The sequence below is a fragment of the Homarus americanus genome, unplaced genomic scaffold (assembly GCF_018991925.1).
Source record: "Homarus americanus isolate GMGI-L3 unplaced genomic scaffold, GMGI_Hamer_2.0 scaffold42643, whole genome shotgun sequence".
NCBI classification, from domain to species: domain Eukaryota; kingdom Metazoa; phylum Arthropoda; class Malacostraca; order Decapoda; family Nephropidae; genus Homarus; species Homarus americanus.
The window spans coordinates 2,482,610-2,505,714 of NW_024747582.1; the positions used below are offsets into that span (position 1 = coordinate 2,482,610).

General features: G+C 40.0%; 2 protein-coding genes across 10 annotated transcripts in view; one reads left to right on the top strand and one right to left on the bottom strand.

The window, feature by feature from the left end:
* LOC121879667 (myosin-VIIa-like) overlaps window positions 1–12,794 on the top strand; it is a 50,199-nt gene extending 37,405 nt beyond the window's left edge. For all 7 annotated transcript variants that reach the window (XM_042386369.1, XM_042386370.1, XM_042386364.1 and 4 more), the window contains exons 25-38: window positions 200–385; window positions 1,255–1,580; window positions 1,903–2,207; window positions 2,583–2,773; window positions 3,036–3,154; window positions 3,540–3,798; window positions 4,154–4,291; window positions 4,907–5,062; window positions 6,063–6,291; window positions 6,866–6,994; window positions 7,279–7,375; window positions 7,686–7,783; window positions 8,141–8,310; window positions 8,597–12,794. In XM_042386369.1, the coding sequence (XP_042242303.1) occupies window positions 200–385; window positions 1,255–1,580; window positions 1,903–2,207; window positions 2,583–2,773; window positions 3,036–3,154; window positions 3,540–3,798; window positions 4,154–4,291; window positions 4,907–5,062; window positions 6,063–6,291; window positions 6,866–6,994; window positions 7,279–7,375; window positions 7,686–7,783; window positions 8,141–8,310; window positions 8,597–8,803 (2,610 nt within the window). In that variant the 3' untranslated portion in view covers window positions 8,804–12,794. The remainder of the gene's footprint in view (window positions 1–199; window positions 386–1,254; window positions 1,581–1,902; window positions 2,208–2,582; window positions 2,774–3,035; window positions 3,155–3,539; window positions 3,799–4,153; window positions 4,292–4,906; window positions 5,063–6,062; window positions 6,292–6,865; window positions 6,995–7,278; window positions 7,376–7,685; window positions 7,784–8,140; window positions 8,311–8,596) is intronic.
* A 1,950-nt stretch (window positions 12,795–14,744) lies between these two features.
* The window catches only part of LOC121879670 (1-phosphatidylinositol 4,5-bisphosphate phosphodiesterase gamma-1-like), a 29,021-nt gene continuing 20,660 nt past the window's right edge, over window positions 14,745–23,105 (bottom strand). Inside the window, exons 19-27 of one of the 3 annotated variants that reach the window (XM_042386380.1) lie at window positions 22,726–22,822; window positions 22,257–22,460; window positions 21,458–21,572; window positions 20,945–21,093; window positions 20,145–20,262; window positions 19,050–19,189; window positions 18,575–18,679; window positions 17,970–18,170; window positions 14,745–16,907 (exon numbers count right to left, since the gene is read on the bottom strand). In XM_042386380.1, coding sequence (XP_042242314.1) covers window positions 18,003–18,170; window positions 18,575–18,679; window positions 19,050–19,189; window positions 20,145–20,262; window positions 20,945–21,093; window positions 21,458–21,572; window positions 22,257–22,460; window positions 22,726–22,822 — 1,096 coding nt within the window. In that variant the 3' untranslated portion in view covers window positions 14,745–16,907; window positions 17,970–18,002. Of the gene's footprint in view, window positions 17,848–17,969; window positions 18,171–18,574; window positions 18,680–19,049; window positions 19,190–20,144; window positions 20,263–20,944; window positions 21,094–21,457; window positions 21,573–22,256; window positions 22,461–22,725; window positions 22,823–23,105 lie in introns of all 3 variants that reach the window. The other 2 variants (XM_042386379.1, XM_042386381.1) reach the window with 2 other exon arrangements.

Sequence of the window (23,105 nt, forward strand, 5' to 3'; positions counted from 1 at the left end):
ACTCCTTACACAACAAGACCCACAATAAACCCACTCCTTACACAAGACCCACAATAAACCCACTCCTTACACAAGACCCACAATAAACTCCTTTCACACAACCCAGCATCACACACCTTGAAGACTTTTAATCTAAACCAAATAAAACAAACGACTATTACAATCAGACACTGTTTAATATTTACGCTCGTTCGGACAGGTGTCGTCGTTGGGCAGCGGGGGCGACCACGTCATGGATGCCATCAGTCAGTGCGAGCAGTATGCCAAAGAACAAGGTGCCCAGGAGAGGAACGCCCCCTGGAGGCTGTTTTTCCGCAAGGAGATCTTCGCCCCATGGCACGACCCCACCGAGGACCCCGTCGCTACCAACCTCATATACCAGCAGGTGGGGGCCAGGTGTTAATGAAGAAATATCTATCTTTCTATTCATATCATTCTATCTTTCTTTCATTCCATCTATCATTCTATTTACAGTGCAGTATACAGGTATCCCCCCTCTCTCTCTCTCTCTTTTTTACTTATTAATGTCTCTATCTGTCTTCTATATTACACTTTCAATCCCTTCTACTCTGACGTTGTTATCTATCTATTTAAATCTTTCTCTATATCTACCTATCTATCCATCTTCCTTACCTATTAACCGTTAATTGACTGTTATGGACTCCCTATTCTTCAACCCCCTATCCACATACTGTACTATTCTTCCCCAATGACTATTTTTTTTACCCTATTATCTATACTTTCAACTTCTACTTTATTTTGTTTTAGTCTGGATTTTTGGTTTGTTTATATTTGCTAATCACCTGAATATTAGACACCCCACCAGCTTATTTCACCTGATGATTAAGTACCCTATTGTTAGCTCAGGGAGTTAGGTTGGGTTAGGTTAATGTTAGGTTAGATTATGTTAGTTTAGATTATGCTATGTTATGTTAGGTAAATTAGATTAGATTAGGTTAGGTTATGTTAGGTAAATTAGATTAGATTAGGTTAGGTTAGGTAAATTAGATTAGGTTAGCATTTGGTTAGGTTAGGTAAATTAGATTAGGTTAGCATTTGGTTAGGTTAGGTTAGCATTAGGGTGTTTAATCATGGGATGAAATAAACTGTGGGGGAGTAACCATTATATTAAACATATTCAGCGACTGATAATCATACATGTGAAGGCTTATGGCATTAAACTTCACAAGTACCGGCAGAAGGGCTAACAATTCGTCGTGACTACCTCATTCACCGGTGTTCGTTTATGCTCAGGTCGTCCGAGGGGTCAAGTTCGGAGAGTACCGGTGCGACAAGGACGAAGACCTGGCCATGATCGCCGCTCAACAGTACTACATAGAGTTCAGTATAGAGATGAACACCGACCGACTCTTCAACAACCTCCCGGGCTACATCCCAGACTACTGTGTGTCGGCGGGGGATAAGGCCATCGACCGGTGGGCCAACCTGGTCGTGGCGGCGTACAAGAAGAGTTACTACGTTAAGGAGAGAGTTCAGACCCTCAAGGTTAAGGAGGATGTGGTCAGTTATGCCAAATTCAAGTGGCCTCTCTTGTTCTCCAGATTCTATGAGGCATTCAGGTGAGGATTTATGGCTCCTGTTGTCACACACACAAGATAAGGACAATCTCAACCAGCAATAATACTATTCTAACTCACATACTTAAAGAGACTTATTAAACCTATTCCACCCAATAAAGACTTCATTAAAATATTTTGTCCCATGTTACTCTGTTCTGGAAATGGGACCTTCAGAAAACATGTGAACAGAATTGTACATCTTGACATAACTCTTACTTACCCATGAAGCTGTTAATGACTCGGCCGTTACAAGCCGGAGGGAACGATAACAAACATTCGGTCAATACATTATCAACATGACAGTTTCGTTCCCAACTTTCAGATATTCGGGACCAAACTTACCCAAGAATGACGTAATCATCGCGGTCAACTGGACGGGCGTTTACGTGGTGGACGACCAGGAACAAGTCCTTCTGGAGCTGTCGTTCCCGGAGATAACTACAGTGTCCTGCAATAAAACACAGAAGGTGTACACGCAGACCTTCACCTTATCCACAGTACGAGGGGAAGAGTTTACCTTCCAGAGCCCCAACAGTGAAGACATAAGGGACCTTGTGGTGTACTTCCTGGAGGGGCTCAAGAAGCGGTCCAAGTTTGTCATAGCCCTGCAGGATTATAAAGCCCCTAGTGAGTAGTTTTGATAATACACAAATACAGACATTCAGATACATGTGTACTTGGTGTGAGTCTTCCAATATGTAAACAAGGAGAGCTGAGAATGTGTGGTGTAATTCTCTGAGGGTTGAAGAAGTGGTCCAAGTTTATAGAGACATAAGTGTACAGTACTTGATACAATTGAGTACTGTATGAAGACACTGTGAGAAAGCAACACACAGACAGGGATAAAATTCTTAAGATAAACTTGTAACTGTTAGACCAAAGTAATGAACAAAAATAACAGGAAATAATTAAAAACTTTTATGTCATTTATTAACCTTAATCACATAATTAATTTATTTAACGCTGATTATTAGTTGTAATTATTATTATTCTCCGTACCAGGTGAGAACTCCTCCTTCTTAACCTTCAATAAGGGCGACCTCATTCTTCTGGAGGAGGACTCGTCGGGGGAGACCGTCATGAACGCCGGCTGGTGCGTGGGCAGGTGTGAACGAACCAACGAGAGAGGAGACTTCCCCGCCGAGACCGTCTACGTCCTCCCTGCGGTCACTAAGCCTCCGCCAGATATTTTGGTGAGCGTTGAGACTACCTGTACTGTACACAGGTCAGGAATCACAGTAATTTTGGCCTCATCAGGTGGCAGAATAAATCTTTCTATTGATGGCTGTCATTGCTTATATGTACGGTACAGTATATTTATTAGTCTGGGAATAATAATTTTTTTTTTTAACCATTTATCAGTTTATGAGTCATTTGGTGGATCTGTTATGACTTTAATTGTCGAGCCGTCACATTGGATGATACTCTTCTTACACTGGGGTCCTCCATCCACAGGCACTGTTTACGGCCGAGGGTGCGGAACACGGCCGCAAGCTGTTCACTCCACAACTGAACGGGACGGAACCGCAGGAGAAGCCACACACCCTGGAGGAGTACGCTCTGGATCACTTCAGGTAGGAGGCTGTGCGAGGCGAGTGTGGATGGTTCATATGTCGAGCATAATTACCTGCATGTTTTTTGTAATTTATTTTTAATTTGAACTTTTTTTTTATTATGTCTTGCCCAGGTTGAGCAAGAACTGTTATCATCCGTGAAAAGTGTGTGTGTGTGTGTGTGTGTGTTTGTCTGTTTTAGGTGTAAAGTGAAGATTATCCATCCCAGCTTATTTCACCAGACAATTAAACACCCCCAACATTAACCTAACTCCCCCAGGTAGAATTAGGTTGAGTCATGAGGTACAATAAGCTAGGGTGCCAGACTTTCATGTGATTCCATTATTCTAAGTTAACGTCTAAAACAGAGACTAAAAATTGAACTCGTTGTTGGACCGTCAAACAGGCTACCTCCAAAACGCACAGTATCACGGTCGATCACCCTGACCTCCGCACGTCGCCCCACCAACGAGTGTCTGTGGAAGTACTCGCGAGAACCTATAAAACAGCCGCTACTGAAGAAGTTGGTGCACAAGGAGGAGCTGGCGCAGGAAGCCGTGTACGCTTTTAACGCCGTGCTGAAGTACATGGGAGACTTACCCTCCAGGAGGAACCGGCAGGGTAACGACCTCACCGATCAGATCTTCGACGGTCCTCTCAAACACGTACGTTCGTTCTCGCCTGATTATTTATGTTTTACACTCCACATCTCTGGTCTATTAGTACAGCACGTAAACAACTTTTAATAGACTTAATCTCAGCTGATATAAATCCTGGATGTTAAGTGGTGAAATTATAGTTGTTGGATAATAAGCAGGTAAGAAGTGGCAAAAACACTGTAATATTAACACTGTATTTAATTGACCATCCATAACACAGACAGCAATAAAGTGCTATACCCAATACTGTAACTAATAGTACATAGTGTCAGTACTATCACTCTACTACCACCATCTATCACTCTACTATCACCATCTATCACTCTACTATCACCATCTCTCACTCTACTATCACCCACAGGAGATCCTCAGGGACGAGATATACTGCCAGGTTATGAAGCAGCTGACTGAGAACAGGAACAGGCTGAGTGAGGAGCGAGGGTGGGAGCTCATGTGGCTGGCGACTGGTCTCTTCGCCTGCTCCCAGAATCTCGTCAAGGTAGAATATTTTATTTTGTTTTTTTTGTCGCTTGTCGTCTTTTCTTTAGCCTAAACCTGTTCAAATCTAAGCTAACCCAACCAGACCTAATCTAAACTAACCAAACCTAAGCTAAGCTAATCAAACCTGTTCAAACCTAAGCTAACCTAACCAGACCTAATCTAACCTAACCAGGCCTAATCTAAACTAACCAAACCTAACCTAATCAAACCTGTTCAAACCTTAGCTAATCTAATCTAACCTAATCAAACCTAACCTTAATCTAACCTAACCAAACCTAAACTAACACAGCCTAGTCCAACCTAACCAAACCAAACCTAACTCAAATCTAATCTAACCCAACCCTAATCTAATTTAACCTAACCCAACCAAATCTAACCCAATTTAATGTAAGCACTAATCCTTGTATTCTATTTCTACACATATGGAAGGAGGAGGAGGGGGGGGATCCTTAACTACCCATCAGGAGTTACGACTAATCACCGTCTTCAGCCACTTAGAATATTTCTGTCACTGTCGACCCTAAGCTGTCCCAAACACCTGTCAAATCCTGTCAGGAGGGTCTGTTTATTTATTATTTATCGTTTCTCACACGTGCATCTCTATCTCAACCAGGAATTAACGCAGTTCTTAAGGACCAGACGGCATCCCATAGCGCAAGACTCGCTCCACAGGCTACAGAAGACGCTCAAACACGGCCAACGTAAATATCCCCCACACCAGGTCGAGGTCGAGGCCATCCACCACAAGACGACGCAGATCTTCCATAAGGTGAGAGAGAGAGAGAGAGAGAGAGAGAGAGAGAGAGAGAGAGGGAGGGAGGGAGAGAGAGAGAGAGAGAGATAAAAGTCGGGAAATATTTACATTATTTCACCATAATTCTTTACCTATCAACATTATTTTACTCACCAAGAGATCGATTTATAACTGTTGTGGGTTATTCTTCACTAGTTATGGTTGTCATGGTGTCTGTAGCTTAAATTTGGCGTAAAATTAAGGACAAACTCCACCCAGCTCTTCAAAAGATGTCCCCTAGTGTTTATATTAGGATGGCCTAAATATTTTATACCACGACACAATATTATCACTTTTATGTTTTTTTAATATATAAACCTTTAATTTCTTTAATTCATAACTTTATAATGTTATTGATATTTTAATCTTTGTTTCACATTATTTTTAAGTTCAGTAATGTGCTTATAATATCTTATACTCAATACTGTAATGTCAACTTTTACTTTTATTATAAGCCTTTGTATATCTATGTATTCTTTTATTTTAATGTTATTCATATTAATTTATACTACTACAAGTAATATCAACCTTTATTTGTCTATGTACTGGAGGTATATCAGTTTACATGGTATTTTAAAATAATTAATTATATTTTTTTTACAGTACACTATATCCTTTTAAGTCACTGGTAATTCACAATATATTCTAATTAATGAAGCACTTTAAGCAATGTCTCTTCAGCTAGAATGACTGAATTAAGACATCATTTAGCCTTCAGTCATAACCTCAGTGATTCAATGTTGTTCTACAGAGATTATTATTACAATATTTAATAACCCGAAACACACACACCAACAACAGTAATTCTCTACCTTCAACTCTTCACTTCAGGAATGTCACTTTTGGTAGTATATTTAGTTAATGGCAGACAATGGTGTACAGCACAAGGTGGAGCCTGTACACACAAGGTTAATGGGAAGATATCCATACAGGACACACTCACAGGTCTGGTTAAAACACATCTGGTCCCCCACAGGTGTACTTCCCCGACGACACGGACGAGGCCTTCGAGGTCGACTCATCCACCCGAGCCAAGGACTTCTGCTCCTCTATAGCACATCGCCTCAACCTCAAGAGCTCGGAAGGGTTCTCACTGTTTGTGAAGATCGCCGATAAAGTCATATCAGTACCTGAGGGAGACTTCTTCTTCGACTTCGTCCGTCACCTCACAGACTGGATCAAGAAAGCTCGGCCGTCCAGAGATGGTTAGATATGCCGATGACTTTCTTTTTATCATTTCCGCCGCCCGTCAGCTTACTAGTGATTTGAGCAGTTAGTCTGTTCTTTGGTACTTTGTTTTATGGTTATTATTGTCCAGTGTTAGTACAGGAGGAAACTACTGGCCGGAGAAAACCTGCCATGTTTGGTAGTGAGGGTCACACTGCATAACACCCTTCTCACATCTGTCCCAGGCTGAGAACTGAAGGCAGGACATGGTGGTGAGGTAAATCCATTACTGCTGTAGTTATAAATGCATTACTTTATTAAGGAAAACCTTCATCGTTATCACCACCATCACCATCCTTATCACCACCACCATCCTTATCACCACCACCACCACCACCACCATCCTTATCATCACCATCATCCTTATCACCACCACCATCCTTATCATCACCATCATCCTTATCACCACCACCATCATCATCACCACCATCATCCTTATCACCACCACCACCACCATCCTTATCATCACCATCATCCTTATCACCACCATCATCATCCTTATCACCATCACCACCACCCAAATAATCTAGCACATTATCATCCTCTGGCCAGGTACAACGCCTCACTTCACCTACCAAGTGTTCTTCATGAAGAAACTCTGGACCAACACAGTACCGGGAAAAGACCGCAACGCAGATATTATATTCCACTTCCACCAAGAGCTTCCTAAACTCCTCAGAGGTAAACACTGGGGGTTACAGTACAGTATATTAATTAGTCTGGGTTAAGTCATTAAATAAGGTCTTGAACCATATTGATTCGGGTGACGTGGGATCAAACGCGTATTCTCTATGCACCTTAGTGGAAATATATGAATTTTGATGGTATTTAGGAGGATTTGATCATGATTAAAGTCTATACACAGTTCATGAATCCTATTATTATTCACTATGATTAGAGGGAAAGGAGTAGCAACCCTTGATGATGCTACAGCACTAACCTAACCTAACCCCCTTTCTCCGCAGGGTATCACCGCTGCACCAAAGATGAAGCGTCGAGGTTAGCCGCCTTGGTCTACCGCGTCCGCTTCGCCGAGAGTAAACAAGAACTTGCCCTCATTCCGTAAGTCTTAATGGCGACTCACCGAGGAGCGAAATACTAATTTGGTGAAGATGTAGAAGCAAGATGTATAAATGCAATGATGAATTAATTTAAAACACAGCATTTAAAATTTTTTATCAACTTCACGATAGAGAAGTTTTAGCCGGCAATTGAATTAGAGTAAAGGAAAATAAATTAGATTAAAGTAAAATAAATTAAATTAGAATAAAGTAAAATAAATTAGATTAAAGTCAGATAAATTAAATTAGAAAAAAGTAAGTTAAATTAAAGCAAATAGTGTGAGATATTCTGTACATTTTGTGTCTTTCAGGAACATGTTAAGAGACCTCATACCAGCAGACTTGGCCAAATCCCAGAGCACCAACGAGTGGAAGAGAGTGATAGTTCAGCACTATAATGGTGACGCTGGTGAGTTATGATGTGTTTAATGGTGACACATTGTTGATACAGGTGTGACATGCTTGATACACTCCCTTGATACATCCCTGAGACTGCCCTAACACATACTTGACACACACACTTTTAATACAGCCTTGACACATCCCTGAGACTGCTGTAACACATACTTGACACACACCTTTAATGGAGTCTTGACACAGCCTTAACACACAATTTTAATGCAGCCTTGACACATCTTTAACACATACTTGACACACACTTTTAATGCAGCCTTGACACATACTTGACACAGCCTTAACACACACTTGACACACTCCTTTAATGCACCAAAATTCAATAACAAGTATTTTTCTAACCCCTAAACAGGTATGAGCCCAGAGGAGGCCAAGATATCCTTCCTCAAGGTAATATACCGCTGGCCCACCTTCGGCTCGGCTTTCTTCGAGGTCAAACAGACAACCGACCCCAACTACCCAGAGCATCTCCTTATTGCCATTAACAAGCAAGGGGTCTCTCTCATCCACCCAGTCACAAAGGTTGGTGTGTGTGTGTGTGTGTGTGTGTGTCAGTCAATCCAATAATTTCATTTGAGTCTACTTCATTAATGACAGTAATGGCTTAGGAATAAAATTTTCTGCCATGTAATTTGTTGAATAGGTAAATACTAACTCTTCTTTTAATCCATATTTCTTGTTATTAATCCCTTTATGAGAATTATTTATTCATTTTTCCAATTCCCTATTTAATCCTCTTCCAAATATTTCCACTAATCACCGTAATTCCTCAAGCATCGAGCCCTAATAAAATTTTGTCTCCCACCAGGAAATCCTCGTCACCAACCCCTTCACGAGAATCAGCAACTGGTCGTCCGGGAACACGTACTTCCACATGACCATCGGCAACTTAGTCAGAGGCACCAAACTGCTGTGTGAGACGTCCCTCGGCTACAAGATGGACGACCTCTTGACCTCCTATATATCGCTAATGTTAACTAATATGAATAAACAAAAAACTCTGCGTCTGAAATAGAATATAAAGCTCAACTAGGAACATGTTTACAATCATTTACATTGAAGACTGTTTTAGCTTCTCTTAAAATTATTATGACTACTAATAATAATATGTTGCATACAATGGATGTCTGACATTGTGTTTTAGCTACAGTTAAAATTATTCACAATTTTTATAACCGTATTTTGATAGAAATGTACGGTAATTACCATGAGATTCAGGCATGAGGATTGTCAATGTGTGTGTGTGTGTCTGGTACGCTGTAAGACTTTGGACGGTTATCAGGAAAAATAAATTCACTGAAATACCAAATAAATTCATCAATTTAGATTCTCTCGCCATGGACCTTCCAAAAGCTGTCGAGCATAATTCATGGAAATTACAATGAACGAAAGAGTGCGTCTTTTCTCGCTATTTACCACAGCAAGCTGTAGGGATCACCACCGGAGGCCGTTGACTTCCATCTCCGTGTCAAAAAGTTTAGCATTATCACCACCATGTTAAAAAATTCATATACGTAATCAATATTATTTTACATGATTATTGTAATTTACAGATTTAATCGTGATAAGTGATAATTATTTCTAGTTACCGTACAGTCTCAGTCAAAAGTTCCACCACCCTCCTACTGCTCCACGAACCCCGGGATTCAAATTGACGAACCCGGACACGATGCATTATTCTATCTATGGAGGCTTCCAATTCATGAGCCTGAATCTTGGAGTTTGTGGAGCAGCAGAAGAGGCGACAGGACCCGTGACTGTACCCAATATCATCCACTGTGTCAATTCATCGACTAATAAACGTGATAATGAACGATCTTGTTTACAGAAGCCGATGTGACAGTACAATACACCTAACCAGTTGTCGCCACCTTTGATGTTCTCTGAGGCGGTGATCCCCGTACAGTAGTGACAGAACCATTTATAAACAAGAGTGTAGATTAATTTCTAAAGACAAGTAGAGTTTTAATATTATTTAATGGGAGTTAATTAAGCTGAGGCAATGCACTGATAACCAAATGTAGAGGAAAGACAGTGTTCATTACCAGAAGAACACAGTTATTATTAAAAGATATTTATCATCTTTTTTATTTTATTTTTAATTGGATTTGGAATTTTATTGTTATGCATTTGGCTGGATGGGCCCTTTTAATACATAACTCTGTATGTATTTATATATATCTAATCAAATCTATTCAGTATTTCTAATATTATTAACTAAAGGAAAAACAGAACTTTAAAGAGAGTATGAGAGAGGCTAAGAGATGCTTGAATGTGTATGTAAGAAGGAAGTGTCACAAAGATACTGTACTATATGTATTACCACTGTCAGGGCTGGCGGTCTTCTCAACCATTACATACACCGTTACGCTCCCACGGCCGAGGCAGAGCCGAGACGTCTGGCTACACACGGCACAAATGTTTTTAAGTGCAGACGAGTGAAGCTCCAAAGACTTGAATTAGGGCCAGGGTCTTAGGGCCATTAAAGACCAGAGGGTAGAGAGAATTAGGGCCAGGGTCTTAGGGCCATTAAAGACCAGAGGGTAGAGAGAATTAGGGCCAGGGTCTAGGGGCCATTAAAGACCAGAGGGTAGAGAGAATTAGGGCCAGAGTCTTAGGGCCATTAATCCTCTTATGAACCAGATGGTAAAATACAGTGATTAGATTGAAGTCCGAGGAACACATAGAGGATACAAATAAGTACATACGGGTTTATACTGTACCCACAAGTTCAATTTGAGTCAAAAGAACTTCCATCGGGGGAAAAAATAAACCCCCCCCCCTCTCCCCCATCACCACTACCATTGGCCTCAACCCCCTCTCCTCTCCCCCACCATCACCACCACTGGCTCCGACATCCTACCCTCTCCACCACTGGCTCCAACATCCTCCCTCTCCACCATCCTCCCCTCTCCACCATCAGCTCCAACACCCTCCCTCTCCACCACCAGCTCCAACATCCTCCCCTCTCCACCATCAGCTCCAACACCCTGCCAGAGAGTTGTAAACACTGTTATGAACGCTGGTAATCTTTGCCTTCACAACTCAACATAATAATTAACCTTAACACAACCGTACTTATCCTATTGACCCTAGAGAGATATATCATAATTATATTGGATTGTAATTACCACTTAACTACAGGAAGCTACTGTTTATAATCGTCAATAAAACAATTGGTGTGTGTATTAGTCCGTCCGTCTGTGTGTGTGTGTGTGTGTGTAAGTTTCGGTTCTTAAATTACAATAATATTTTAAACTTGTTATGTCGGGTATTATTAAGAATGTATAATTTCTCTTTTGTCTCTAAATTAAGCAGATTTATTATGGTTGTTGTACATTTCAATACATGTTGCTAATTAGGGCACAATATGCGCTTCCTCTACTGATGTAATTATTGTATTTTGTTCCAATTTTCCTTCAAATATTTTTATTAATGTAGACGTGTCGAGAATAAGGTTGCGGATTTATTATTGGGATAACGACTAAACATTAAGCAGTGTAGTAAAGAAAGAACCAGTCTTATTTATGAGCTGTATATATATAGATATTAATTATTGGTTCGTCCGCAGTGTTTAGGAACGAATTTGTGTTTTTTATTATATACGAGGGTCAACGTTGCAGCCCTCCCGTCGCATTCTCTCTCGTCAAGTGAAAACAAAAACATAGTTCCCACAATGTTTACCGATACGTTGATTTACACAAGGATGACGATGATCCCTTGAGGTTCGCTTAAACCAGAATATAAACTACAACAGATATTCTCCATCCACACACTGTCATTCACTCTCTTCTGACAACTGTAACACCTGGGGTTTATATTTCCAGTAGGAGCCTGTTAAAACTGGGGTCTATTTTATCAGTAGGGACCTGTTAAAACTAGGAACTATTTTATCAGTAGGGACCTGTTAAAACTAGGAACTATTTTATCAGTAGGGACCTGTTAAAACTAGGAACTATTTTATCAGTAGGGACCTGTTAAAACTAGGAACTATTTTACCAGTAGGGACCTGTTAAAACTAGGAACTATTTTACCAGTAGGGACCTGTTAAAACTAGGAACTATTTTATCAGTCACCTTTATACTATAACATTCCATATTTTCATTTTTCATACAGTACAGTATCTCTAGCAATGAATTATTCTGCATCATAGATTCTCACCCACAAGTGCTAAATGTGTCTTATATATATATACATGGGCGTCTGGTCAAATGAGCCTCGATCCAAATGTGCGGTGTGGTGTCAAATGAGCCTTGATCCTAGTGTGCAGTGTGGTCAAATGAGCCTTGATCCTAATGTGCAGTGTGTGGTCAAACGAGCCTCGATCCTAATGTGCCTTAACCCTTATGAATCGTGAGTCTTAACACCAATATGTAAATGACTAACAGACAGTACACTACCATGGCTGTACTGATTTATCTGATTGTGAGAGGGTGTTTATCATACCATTACAGTGTACAGTAATTACAGGGTATTATAATTCTTTTTTGTGTAGGAATATGTCATTACTGTTTACAAGTGAAGCTGGGTGAAGATTCTCAGAGATTTGTATGTTAATTTATCCTTTTCTGTGTGAATAATAGTAATAAACACAGGCATCTACTTACGATAGGCGAAGTTCTTGATTCCATTTTAACTCGGCTCTTTGTGGCGGAACCGAGTTCTCACGCTTCCAGTTTAGGGTTGATTACACATACAGTGAAGCTTGTATCTAATGCACCTCCATATTGTCCGTTAGGCGAAGGTTCCACGTCTAACAAAACTCTCATCTAATGGTCTTCCCTTCTGCCATAACTTATGAGGGTCAGTGTAATGCATCGTCCTACACTTAAGGAAGAAATTCATCATAAGAATCTTTGAGAGACTGGGAGTGTAGGCTTGTAACTGACCCAAATAAACACACGTCTGAACGGTATTAACACCGAGAAAAGCAACCTTGTTCTTGATACCACATTGTTGTATAATTATTATTTTGTAATGATTTACAAATAAATATTCTTAGCAATGGTCATTTATATATAAACCTGAGATACAAATGTGATAAATAAATGTAATAATACCAAGTTAGTACAGTAGATAATAATACCAAGTTAGTACAGTAGATAATAATACCAAGTTAGTACAGTAGATAATAATACCAAGTGAGTACAGTAGATAATAATACCAAGTGAGTACAGTAGATAATAATACCAAGTTAGTACAGTAGATAATAATACCAAGTGAGTACAGTAGATAATAATACCAAGTGAGTACAGTAGATAATAATACCAAGTGAGTACAGTAGATACAGCACACCTCTCTCCTAGGACTTATAACTATACTTCCTATAAGGCTCAACAGTGGTCTTCAGTTTTCTACCTTGGGGGGGGGGATCATAATTATTACTTCCCATAAATAAATACCCTGTATATATAGAGTACAGGTATATACTGTACGGTATATAGATCTATAGTAAAGTGTTACCACAAAATAATATATTAAATTGTCATCATCCTCATTTCTCGTGCTTCTGTGGGTTTGGAGAAAATCCCTGCCACTTAAAATGTATCAAGAAACACATTTTAGAACAATTTAAGTGAATAAAATAAAATTCTGTACATTACTATGATGACTTCAATCCCTCACTATGGGGATGCCACTTTTGATATTTTATTTGGCTAACAGACAATTTTATTCAACCGAGAGAGGACCCTATACACAAGTGGTTAAACAAGAGATACTGAAAGGCACTGTTCCCCAAACTGGTAAATAATTCAAACAAAAGACCTCAGCAATGCTTTTTCCAGCTCATAAATGCATAAAAAGTATCAATGTTCCCTAAAGCTGTTTTGTATCAGAGCTTCAAAAGTAGGACATCAGTGATCAGGTGTTAATGTGTACAGAACATCAATATTTACTTCAATCATATATGTCATTAAATATTTGGAAAACATAAAACCAATATTAAATCACTGTTATAATTACAAAAGATATACGGTATACAGCTCCTCCCCGACTTACAACCCGCCTCAGTCATACCAAAATTTTGTCAAATTACATATTTTCGAGTCCTAACGTCACCACACAGACAAAAAATTTTTTTGTAATTCACTTTAAAATGGCTGGCAAACTTAAAAGTGAGAATTTTGTGATGCTGAAAAGAAAAAGAGACACCCATTTTAGAGTTTCTATGTATTATTTAAGCATTTTCGACTTACGACCTGGATTTGGCTCCCTAACCCCGGGGAGGAGCTGTATTACCAAGCAGATATAACACACAAGTTTTCTAAAGATATGTAAATAATGAAGTAAAATAAAACATGACCTAACTCACTACTATACTGTAATATTTGGCAAAAAAACCCAGGGAAAGAAATATATATTGTTCCGGTAACCACACTGAGCATGTATAAACACACTGAGCATATATAAACACACTGAGCATGCATAATTACACTGAGCATGTGTAAAACAAATCTATAGCAGGTTTTGATTTTGAGAGAAAATGCTCTTGTGTCTTGTGATGGGAGGACAATACCATGACTCCTCCCTCACTTTACACCAGGTCTGACCCTCCATCACCCCACACACGTGTGATGGGAGGACAATACCATGACTCCTCCCTCACTTTACACCAGGTCTGACCCTCCATCACCCCACACACGTGTGATGGGAGGACAATACCATGACTCCTCCCTCACTTTACACCAGGTCTGACCCTCCATCACCCCACACACACGTGATGGGAGAACAATACCATGACTCCTCCCTCATTTTACACCAGGTCTGACCCTCCATCACCCCACACACACGTGATGGGAGGACAATACCATGACTCCTCCCTCACTTTACACCAGGTCTGACCCTCCATCACCCCACACACACGTGATGGGAGGACAATACCATGACTCCTCCCTCACTTTACACCAGGTCTGACCCTCCATCACCACACACACACACACAATAAAACTCCTTTCTGCTGTGTAATAATTTTTTTATTGTTAATTATAAAAGTAAAACAGAAAACAGTTTCTCTCATAAAATATGGAAGAAACTATGAGCATTGACCCTCTATAATATCTCTATGTTGTAATACAGTTACTAAGTACAAGTACTCTCTAGGTACACACACACACTGTACGTACATGTTCTCATACTTCAAGTAAAAACACACATGCACACATTTTAGGTACATACCTTAAGTCCACACACACACACAAACACACACATATACTGTAAGTACTTGTACACATATTGTAGGATTGCATACACATAATTCAATTATGTGTACACATGAAAAGTCATGTACACACACACACACTTTTAGTACATATAGAGAGATTGTAAGTACATGTACACATATTATAAGTACAAGTACACATACACATTGTTAGTGTAAATACATGTACACACACAATAAGTACAAGTACAAACATTGTAAGTACAAGTGCACAGTGATGTACTTGAGACCAACAACAAGACCATTCACACTTTTTACCTTTAAAAGATCATCTGAAGAACAGGCCCAAGAGCTTACCTGAAGATTAGCCCCCCAGCTTAACCCCTCTAAGACTATCTGGGGCTAATCTTTTGGTAAGGGCTAACCTTCAGGTAAACACTTGAGGGGCTAATCTTCAGGTAAACACTTGAGGGGCTAATCTTCAGGTAAGCACTTGAGGGGCTAACCTTCAGGTAAGCACTTGAGGGGCTAATCTTCAGGTAAACACTTCAAGGGGGGGATCTTCAGGTTATCGATATAGAAGGTGAAAATTGCAATGGTCCAGTTCTGGGTTTTGAGTACATCACTGCACGTACACCCACATATTGTAAGTACCGGTACAGTACATATACAGTATATACACATATTGCTTTTCTTGCCCCAATTAACACAAAGAACAAATAATTAACAAATCTAAATAAACCAGAACTACAGCATAGATCTCTTCACTATGCTCCACCCATTTTTGCCATCCTCAGCAACCACAGGAAGTCATAAAAGCTGATTGGCTGTTGGTGAGTGACGATATGTAAGGCTCAATATCAACCAATCAATACCCTGACAACCAGAATTCATAGAAATTGATTGGCTGCTGGTGAGTGAGGATATCCAAGACTCAATATCAACCAATCAATACCCTGACAACCACAACTACTGTTCATGAAATCTAATTGGCTGATATTTAGTGAGGAAATCAACCAATGTGGCGTCACGGTCCAGCTAACGACCAGCAACCAATCAATTCCAAGCTGCCAAGGGCACTAATGGGGCAGGCCTTACAAGATAACATCAAGGCCAGTACAAAATTACCACCCAAAATATAAAGAACGGAATGAAGAAGAAAACTAAAGATAATATAAAAGTTTTCGTAAGTATAAACAAAACATCAGAGTAACGTAAATTGTTCGACGGTATAAAATTAACCTAAGGCTATACAGTAAATCATGAGTTAATTACCAGGGTCAAAGATTGTCAAGTAATTCCAATTTCTAATAAGCTCAAACATCAAAAAATAACTGGCAATTAAGTAAATAGGTCAATGTAACTGTCTTAACTGGTTCCCTGATAAATGTGCCTTAACTGGATCCTGGATAACCGGGTCTTAGGTAATGATATCATTCAATAACAGTTACTAAAGTTCACAGTCATTCAAGAACCGGTTATTTAAGTTCACAGTCATTCAGGAACCAGTTAGTTATGGCACAGTCATTCAGGAACCAGTTAGTTATGGCACAGTCATTCAGGAACCAGTTAGTTATGGCACAGTCATTCAGGAACCAGTTAGTTAAGTATCCAGTCATGTGAGTCACAGTTAGCCAGTGGCAATTATAGTTTTTAAGAGTTTGAAATAAAGGAATAATGTACGACCTGGTGAGTACTGTACTAAGGTCGACCACCACACATAACATCACATAAACTAATAACATGAAACAATTAAACAAAGGCATAAGTTATATTCTGTTTCAAACTTAAAAAATACGTAATGAAAAGTTGACTTAGAAGTTGACTCGCGGAGAACGATGCTACGTACTCTCTCGACTCGGCAAGACTCCGTTCCTCCTCCTTTGTCTCTTGAACCGCGACGTTTGGGTAAAAATGCCCCCAGGAAAATGGAGTATGAACCACCAGGATGCAATCAGGCCTGCAACGTGCAACCGGTCACTCAATTACCAAAGCTGAATCTTTTATACACACTTGGGTTGGATGGAATAGGTATTAAGTAATGTAGTTTGACTATAGGGGTGAAAGTCCTGTGGTCGAGAATACTGGATGGATGACACCTGATGGCTGTTTAGTGACAACACCTCTAAGCTGTTGAGGGGTGAGAATATGGGTTGGGGAGATGGGTTATGTTACAATGGGGAGGTGTGGGGAGAGGTGGGGAGATAGGGGTTAGTCTTCAGAGGATGGATGACAATTAGTGGCAGCTGCTGGTAAAGATACCCATTGGCTGTCAAGGGAGGGAGAAAAAAAAAAGGTTGGGAGAGGCGAAAAAACTGTCAGAGTAACACACACACACACACACATGCACGCACACACACACTAACTTCAGAGGGATAGTAAATGAAGTGGAGAGAGACATTAGAAAATGGGATAGATGACAGACACACACATATATGGATCTCTTGACTGCAGATCAGAAGGCAAGAGCATGGAGGAATGGTAGCACAAGTAGTAGGTGATGGACACACACACACACACACACACACACACACACATACTATTCCCTGTAGGCTGCTGGTTACATTCTTGAGAGAAGCAGCAGTTTAGACTTACAGATGATGCTGTTGCACACACTGACAACCAATAATAAGATTATAGCACAGTTCAGAACTTCCAGTAGTAGTTTTGTGCAGTTTACAACTCTCAGTTGCATTACTGAGAATCACTAATGTCAGTCTCTTATAGTTTATAACCCTTTGTCCTGGATAGTTTAGAAATGTTTGTGATAGTGTCACTTTAGGGCAGCTTAGAAACTCAGGTCTTGGGCAGTTTCGAACTGTCAGAGGTACAGTGACACAATTGGGCAGTTTACAACCACTACCAACACTGTATTTAACCACACTAATGAATATCCACTTCTGTAAAGAGAACAAGAAACACACATTAATTTCTCCCAGTTACAAATACAGTAAAAGTTGTACTATTAACCAGCATCATGTAGACCAAAGGCTACACCTCCTTAATAACATACAGCACTTACAAGAGCACTGAAGTCTTGGTGTCTCGGTCTCCTTCAGCAGGGTTGTTTGTTCCCTAATTTTGCCACACGTTTTAAATCGGCCTCTAACTTGGACAAATTTGCTTCTAACGTTGGGATTCGTTCCTCTTCACCGAGGCGTCTCGAAAATTCCAACATCTCGATGAGACTCGCTCTGAGTTTAAGCAAGATCTGGTACTCGTCCTGTAGAGTTGATTTGTTGACTAATTACATAAGAAATTTAATTGAGTTATCTGGAAATTAGCCCCAGATGATTACAGCTGATGATTAAACACCCTAACACTACTAGGAGGGGTTAGGTTGTTTAATCATGGGGTGAAATAAACTATGGGGGAGGGGCTAACCTTAAGGTGATCCTCATCTATATACAGCACAATAAATATAACACCTCCCATACCACCATATCCTACACTCACTCCACAGTCACTCATTCCTACATTCATTTCCAAGTTATAGAAAGTGACAAGTCAGCAAAACATTAAGGTAATATAAGAGAATAAATGACAGTAAATAAGAAGAAAACTACATGTCTTTGAGTCCAGCTAACACCATAATGACAGAGAAGTCGAGCAATGATCATAACTTACGTCTCGAGTAATCTTGATGTGGATGAGTAAGGACGCCAATTCGATCTCCTCGGAGAAGGAGTTCTTGAGGGGCACACTGCGGAAGCCCTCTCGTATGCACGTTACCTGGTCACAAACATATTGTCTAAGTAAGAGTTCTACCGTGATGTAGTTCATGGTAATATAATGGTAATGAGCGGTGATGTACTCAACTCTAGCCTTTATGGATTACCTAGATATTACTTAAGTGCAGATGACCAATAGGAAGCACACAAATAAATATGCCTAATTTCCTCCGCTATGAGGCCTAGACAAATAAATATGCCTAATTTCCTCCACAATGGGGCACACACAAATAAATATGCCTAATTTCCTCCGCTATGAGGCCTAGACAAATAAATATGCCTAATTTCCTCCACAATGGGGCACACACAAATAAATATGCCTAATTTCCTCCACGATGGGGCACCAACACCTCTACAGTACCTCTCCTTACCGGATAAGTTGCCTGACCAATCTGGTTCGGCTCTCCAAACAAATCTTCATCATACACGACGAACCGGATGAGACTACACTCCGGATTCTTGATGTTGAAGATCATCCGGTTACACCAAGTCGGGTTCAGACCATTATCACCTGTAAACGAGGGCAAGGATCATTAGGGGTGGAACGACAATTTAGGAGTCATCCCATACCTCAACACTGGGTTATTTCACGTTAATATTAACATCTACATAAAGCATGGAAATTACTATAACTTGTACTTAATATGTACTTATATGGCCTCTCTTAAATGACCAAGTTAAGTAAATTTGATATACTTTTCAGATTACCCAAGATAAGGCGACCCTGATCCACTGTACTCAAGGGGTTAAGTCGTCATACTCAAGGGAACAAATCATCATACTCAAGGGAACAAATCATCATATTCAAGGGAACAAATCATCATATTCAAGGGGATAAATCATCACACTCAAGGGGATAAACTCATCATACTCAAGGGGATAAACTCATCATACTCAAGAGAATAAATCGTCATACTTAAGGGGTAATCATTGTACTCAAGGGGGTTAAAACCTCCGATAAGTGTTCAAAATGTATTCAAGAGGATAAATTTCATAATACACTTAATGAATATAAAGTCTATGGTCTACACATTTCTTTAGTCCACTTGAATGCACTTTATTCCAGTCCCCTCTTAAGTGGCACAGTGTTTACTTATCACAGTCCAAATTACCCATAGGTTAAACACTACAGCTTATTTCACTATTAGATTAACCCTCCTAATACTAACCCAACTCTAACCTAAGTTACCTTAACCTAACCAAACTTATCCAAACCTAACCTAATTTAACCTAACTCTAACCCAATTTACCTTAACCTAACCAAACCTAACTTAAACTAACCTAATTTAACCTAACACTAACCAAACTTACCTTAACCTAACCCCCAAGGTAGCAATAGGGTGGTTAATCTTCAGGTGAAATAACCTGGGTGGGGAAGGGGGAGAAGTGGGGGGAGGGGGGAGGGGGAAGAAGTGAGGGGAGGGGGGTGCTAATCTTCAGGTGATCGGAGGCACAGACAAACTTACGGACAGCTTTCGTGGAGCACTTCTGGCCGGTGTCGTAGTCGCAGCCGACAATTTCTACTTCCACGAGGGGGGAGATGAAGCCCCGCCCAGATTTACTCAAATGCCGACAACCATAGATCTACAAGCAAGCAAGGAGTAACAACCAATGAGAATCTGAGTTACAGGAAGTGGAAAATGATCTAGCCAATGAGAATCTAAGGTAAAATAAGTGGAGAATAATCTAGCCAATGAGAATCTAAGTTACAGTAAGTAGAAAATAATCTAGCCAATGAGAATCTAAGTTACAATAAGTGGAAAAATAATCTAACCAATGAGAATCTGAGTTACAATAAGTGGAAAATAATCTAACCAATGAGAATCTCTATTACAGGAAGTAGAAATATGTGAAGAACATACCACTGAGTATTGAAAATCATCATCATCATCGTCCTACAAGTAATAATATAACCTTCAATCTTTTAATACAGCTTCAATTAACAAATACCAAAAGAACACTTATCTTTTTCTCTACCAGTATTATTTATTTATTTCTTCAACACACAGAATCAGACATCATTCAGCACCATTCATTTATTTATTCCTTCCTTCATCATCAACACACAGAATCAGACATCATTCAGCACCATTCATTTATTTATTCCTTCCTTCATCATCATCACACACAATCAGACATCATTCAGCACCATTCATTTATTTATTCCTTCCTTCATCATCAACACACACAATCAGACATCATTCAGCACCATTCATTTATTTATTCCTTCCCTCATCATCAACACACTCTATCAGACATCACTCACTTTAATGGTCAGGTTGAGAGGGTTCGTGTTCAAGAGTGTGTCTGGATTGGACGGGTCATAATTTGGGTCGTGGTGGACCTCGGGCCGCAGGACGTAACCACACCGGCCGTTCTGCAGAAACATTCCCTCGTTTAACTGCATCCACTTGTCTGTAAATAAAGTAAAATAACAGTAATACGCCGATAAGGAAACCTTCCTTGTGTACTTGGTGTAATTGGGTAGTTATGTCCCTTGTTATACCTATGTGTTAACTATAGATGGTGTAAGGGGAGTTTATAGTCACTTGGTAGATGGTGGTGCTAGTGGTTAATTATAGATGATGGTGCAAGGGGACTTTACAATCACCCAGTATATGGTGGTGTTAGTGTAGTAAAATGCTATGGGTCACTAACGATAATCAGTACCCACAAGAACACTCACACAATGGGGAGGGGGGAGGGGGGAAGAGGGGGGGGGAGGGGGGAAGGTGGGAAGAGGGGAGGGGAAAGGGGAGGGGAGGAGGGGGCATCTTACCTCCTGTTTGGTAGTTGAAGGAGACCAACTGACATCCGTGGTTCCACATTGGCATGGGGTTGTAGTTTGAGGAATCGACCCGAGTTGACTTTGGATAAACTCGACTGAACCCGGCCTGAGATAAACAAGAACAGTTGGAATGACACGGAATTCCAATCAATCTTAAACAGAACACATTTTTATCATAGTTACTAAATGGTCGTTCAATCAGACTTAAATTTGGAGAGGAAACAGCTACAGTGATCAAGTGTATAGACAGATTATATAATAAAAATGTAACTTTTTATAAATGATTTCAAAAGATACTGAGTGTTATTTTGTTATAGTATACATGACTTTTGTACAGTAAAAACTCTATTAAAGAGACTACATGGAGATGAAAGTCCATTATATCGAGGGTCTGTCAGATGTAAAACCTCCATCTAACGAACGATATAGTGATGAAAGTCCATTATATCGAGGGTCTGTCAGATGTAAAACCTCCATCTAACGAACGATATAGTGATGAAAGTCCATTATATCGAGGGTCTGTCAGATGTAAAACCTCCATCTAACGAACGACATAGTGATGAAAGTCCATTATATCGAGGGTCTGTCAGATGTAAAACCTCCATCTAACGAACGACATAGTGATGAAAGTCCATTATATCGAGGGTCTGTCAGATGTAAAACCTCCATCTGATGGATATTATATATTGAAGTCCTTATAGGAAAATTTCACTGCAGGTCCAATGGAGATACAAGTTAACACTGGGGCAAAATTTTCCCTATTTGCCCCTTACACCTGTCATCCTCCTACCTTGTGGAACTTGAGCAAGTCACAGGGGTGCTTCTGTACGAGAGCCTCCATCTTATTCTCGGGGAAGGAGAAGACCTCGTTGTGGTTGGCTCTGAGATTGAAGCATCTGTCCTGATCAAAAGGCATACATCGGAAATACACCACCAGGTCGCTGAGTTCCTTCTTGATGTGGTTCTCTAGCTCTCTGTTTTGTCTGGTTGGGGCCTGTGAGGGGTGATAACGTGGAATAAGGAAGAGCGTTGGTTAATAAATTGTGAGGACAACAAACGTGTAGAATGAGGCGACTAACCCCCTCAACAATGTTTGTAAGTAAAGGAGAACTTGTACTCATAACTCTCCTGTTCTCATAACTCTCCAGTACTCATAACTCTCATGTACTCATAACTCCCTCAGAATCAGAGGTTGTTGAGACTGACTATCACTAAATAAATACATGTGATAACTGATTACAAGTACAAATTATAATTACCCCATGTCTAATGTTTATCTTGTCCCTCCACTCCTTGGCTTCTTGTTCTGAGGTGCAGCCTATCTTCAGCGGCTGAGGTAACGTCGGGCCTGTCAGTCTGTAACACATTAATACACATACTGTACACCAGGCATCTTTTTTATAACTTGTGTTCTTTCCAAACTTCAAGAACAGCACATTATGGTTTATTGGGTGAGGTCGTGGGAAAGAAATAACTTTAATATTTACAAAAAAACATGAAATAAGTGTGAGTTATTTATTAACTATCCTGTATAAATATGTCCCCTTCTTCACCAACTATATTAAGCCATGCTATGTTAAGTGACAGACACCCGTACAGAGTGCATCATGAATGTGGGTGTATTTTCCATAAGGTAGAG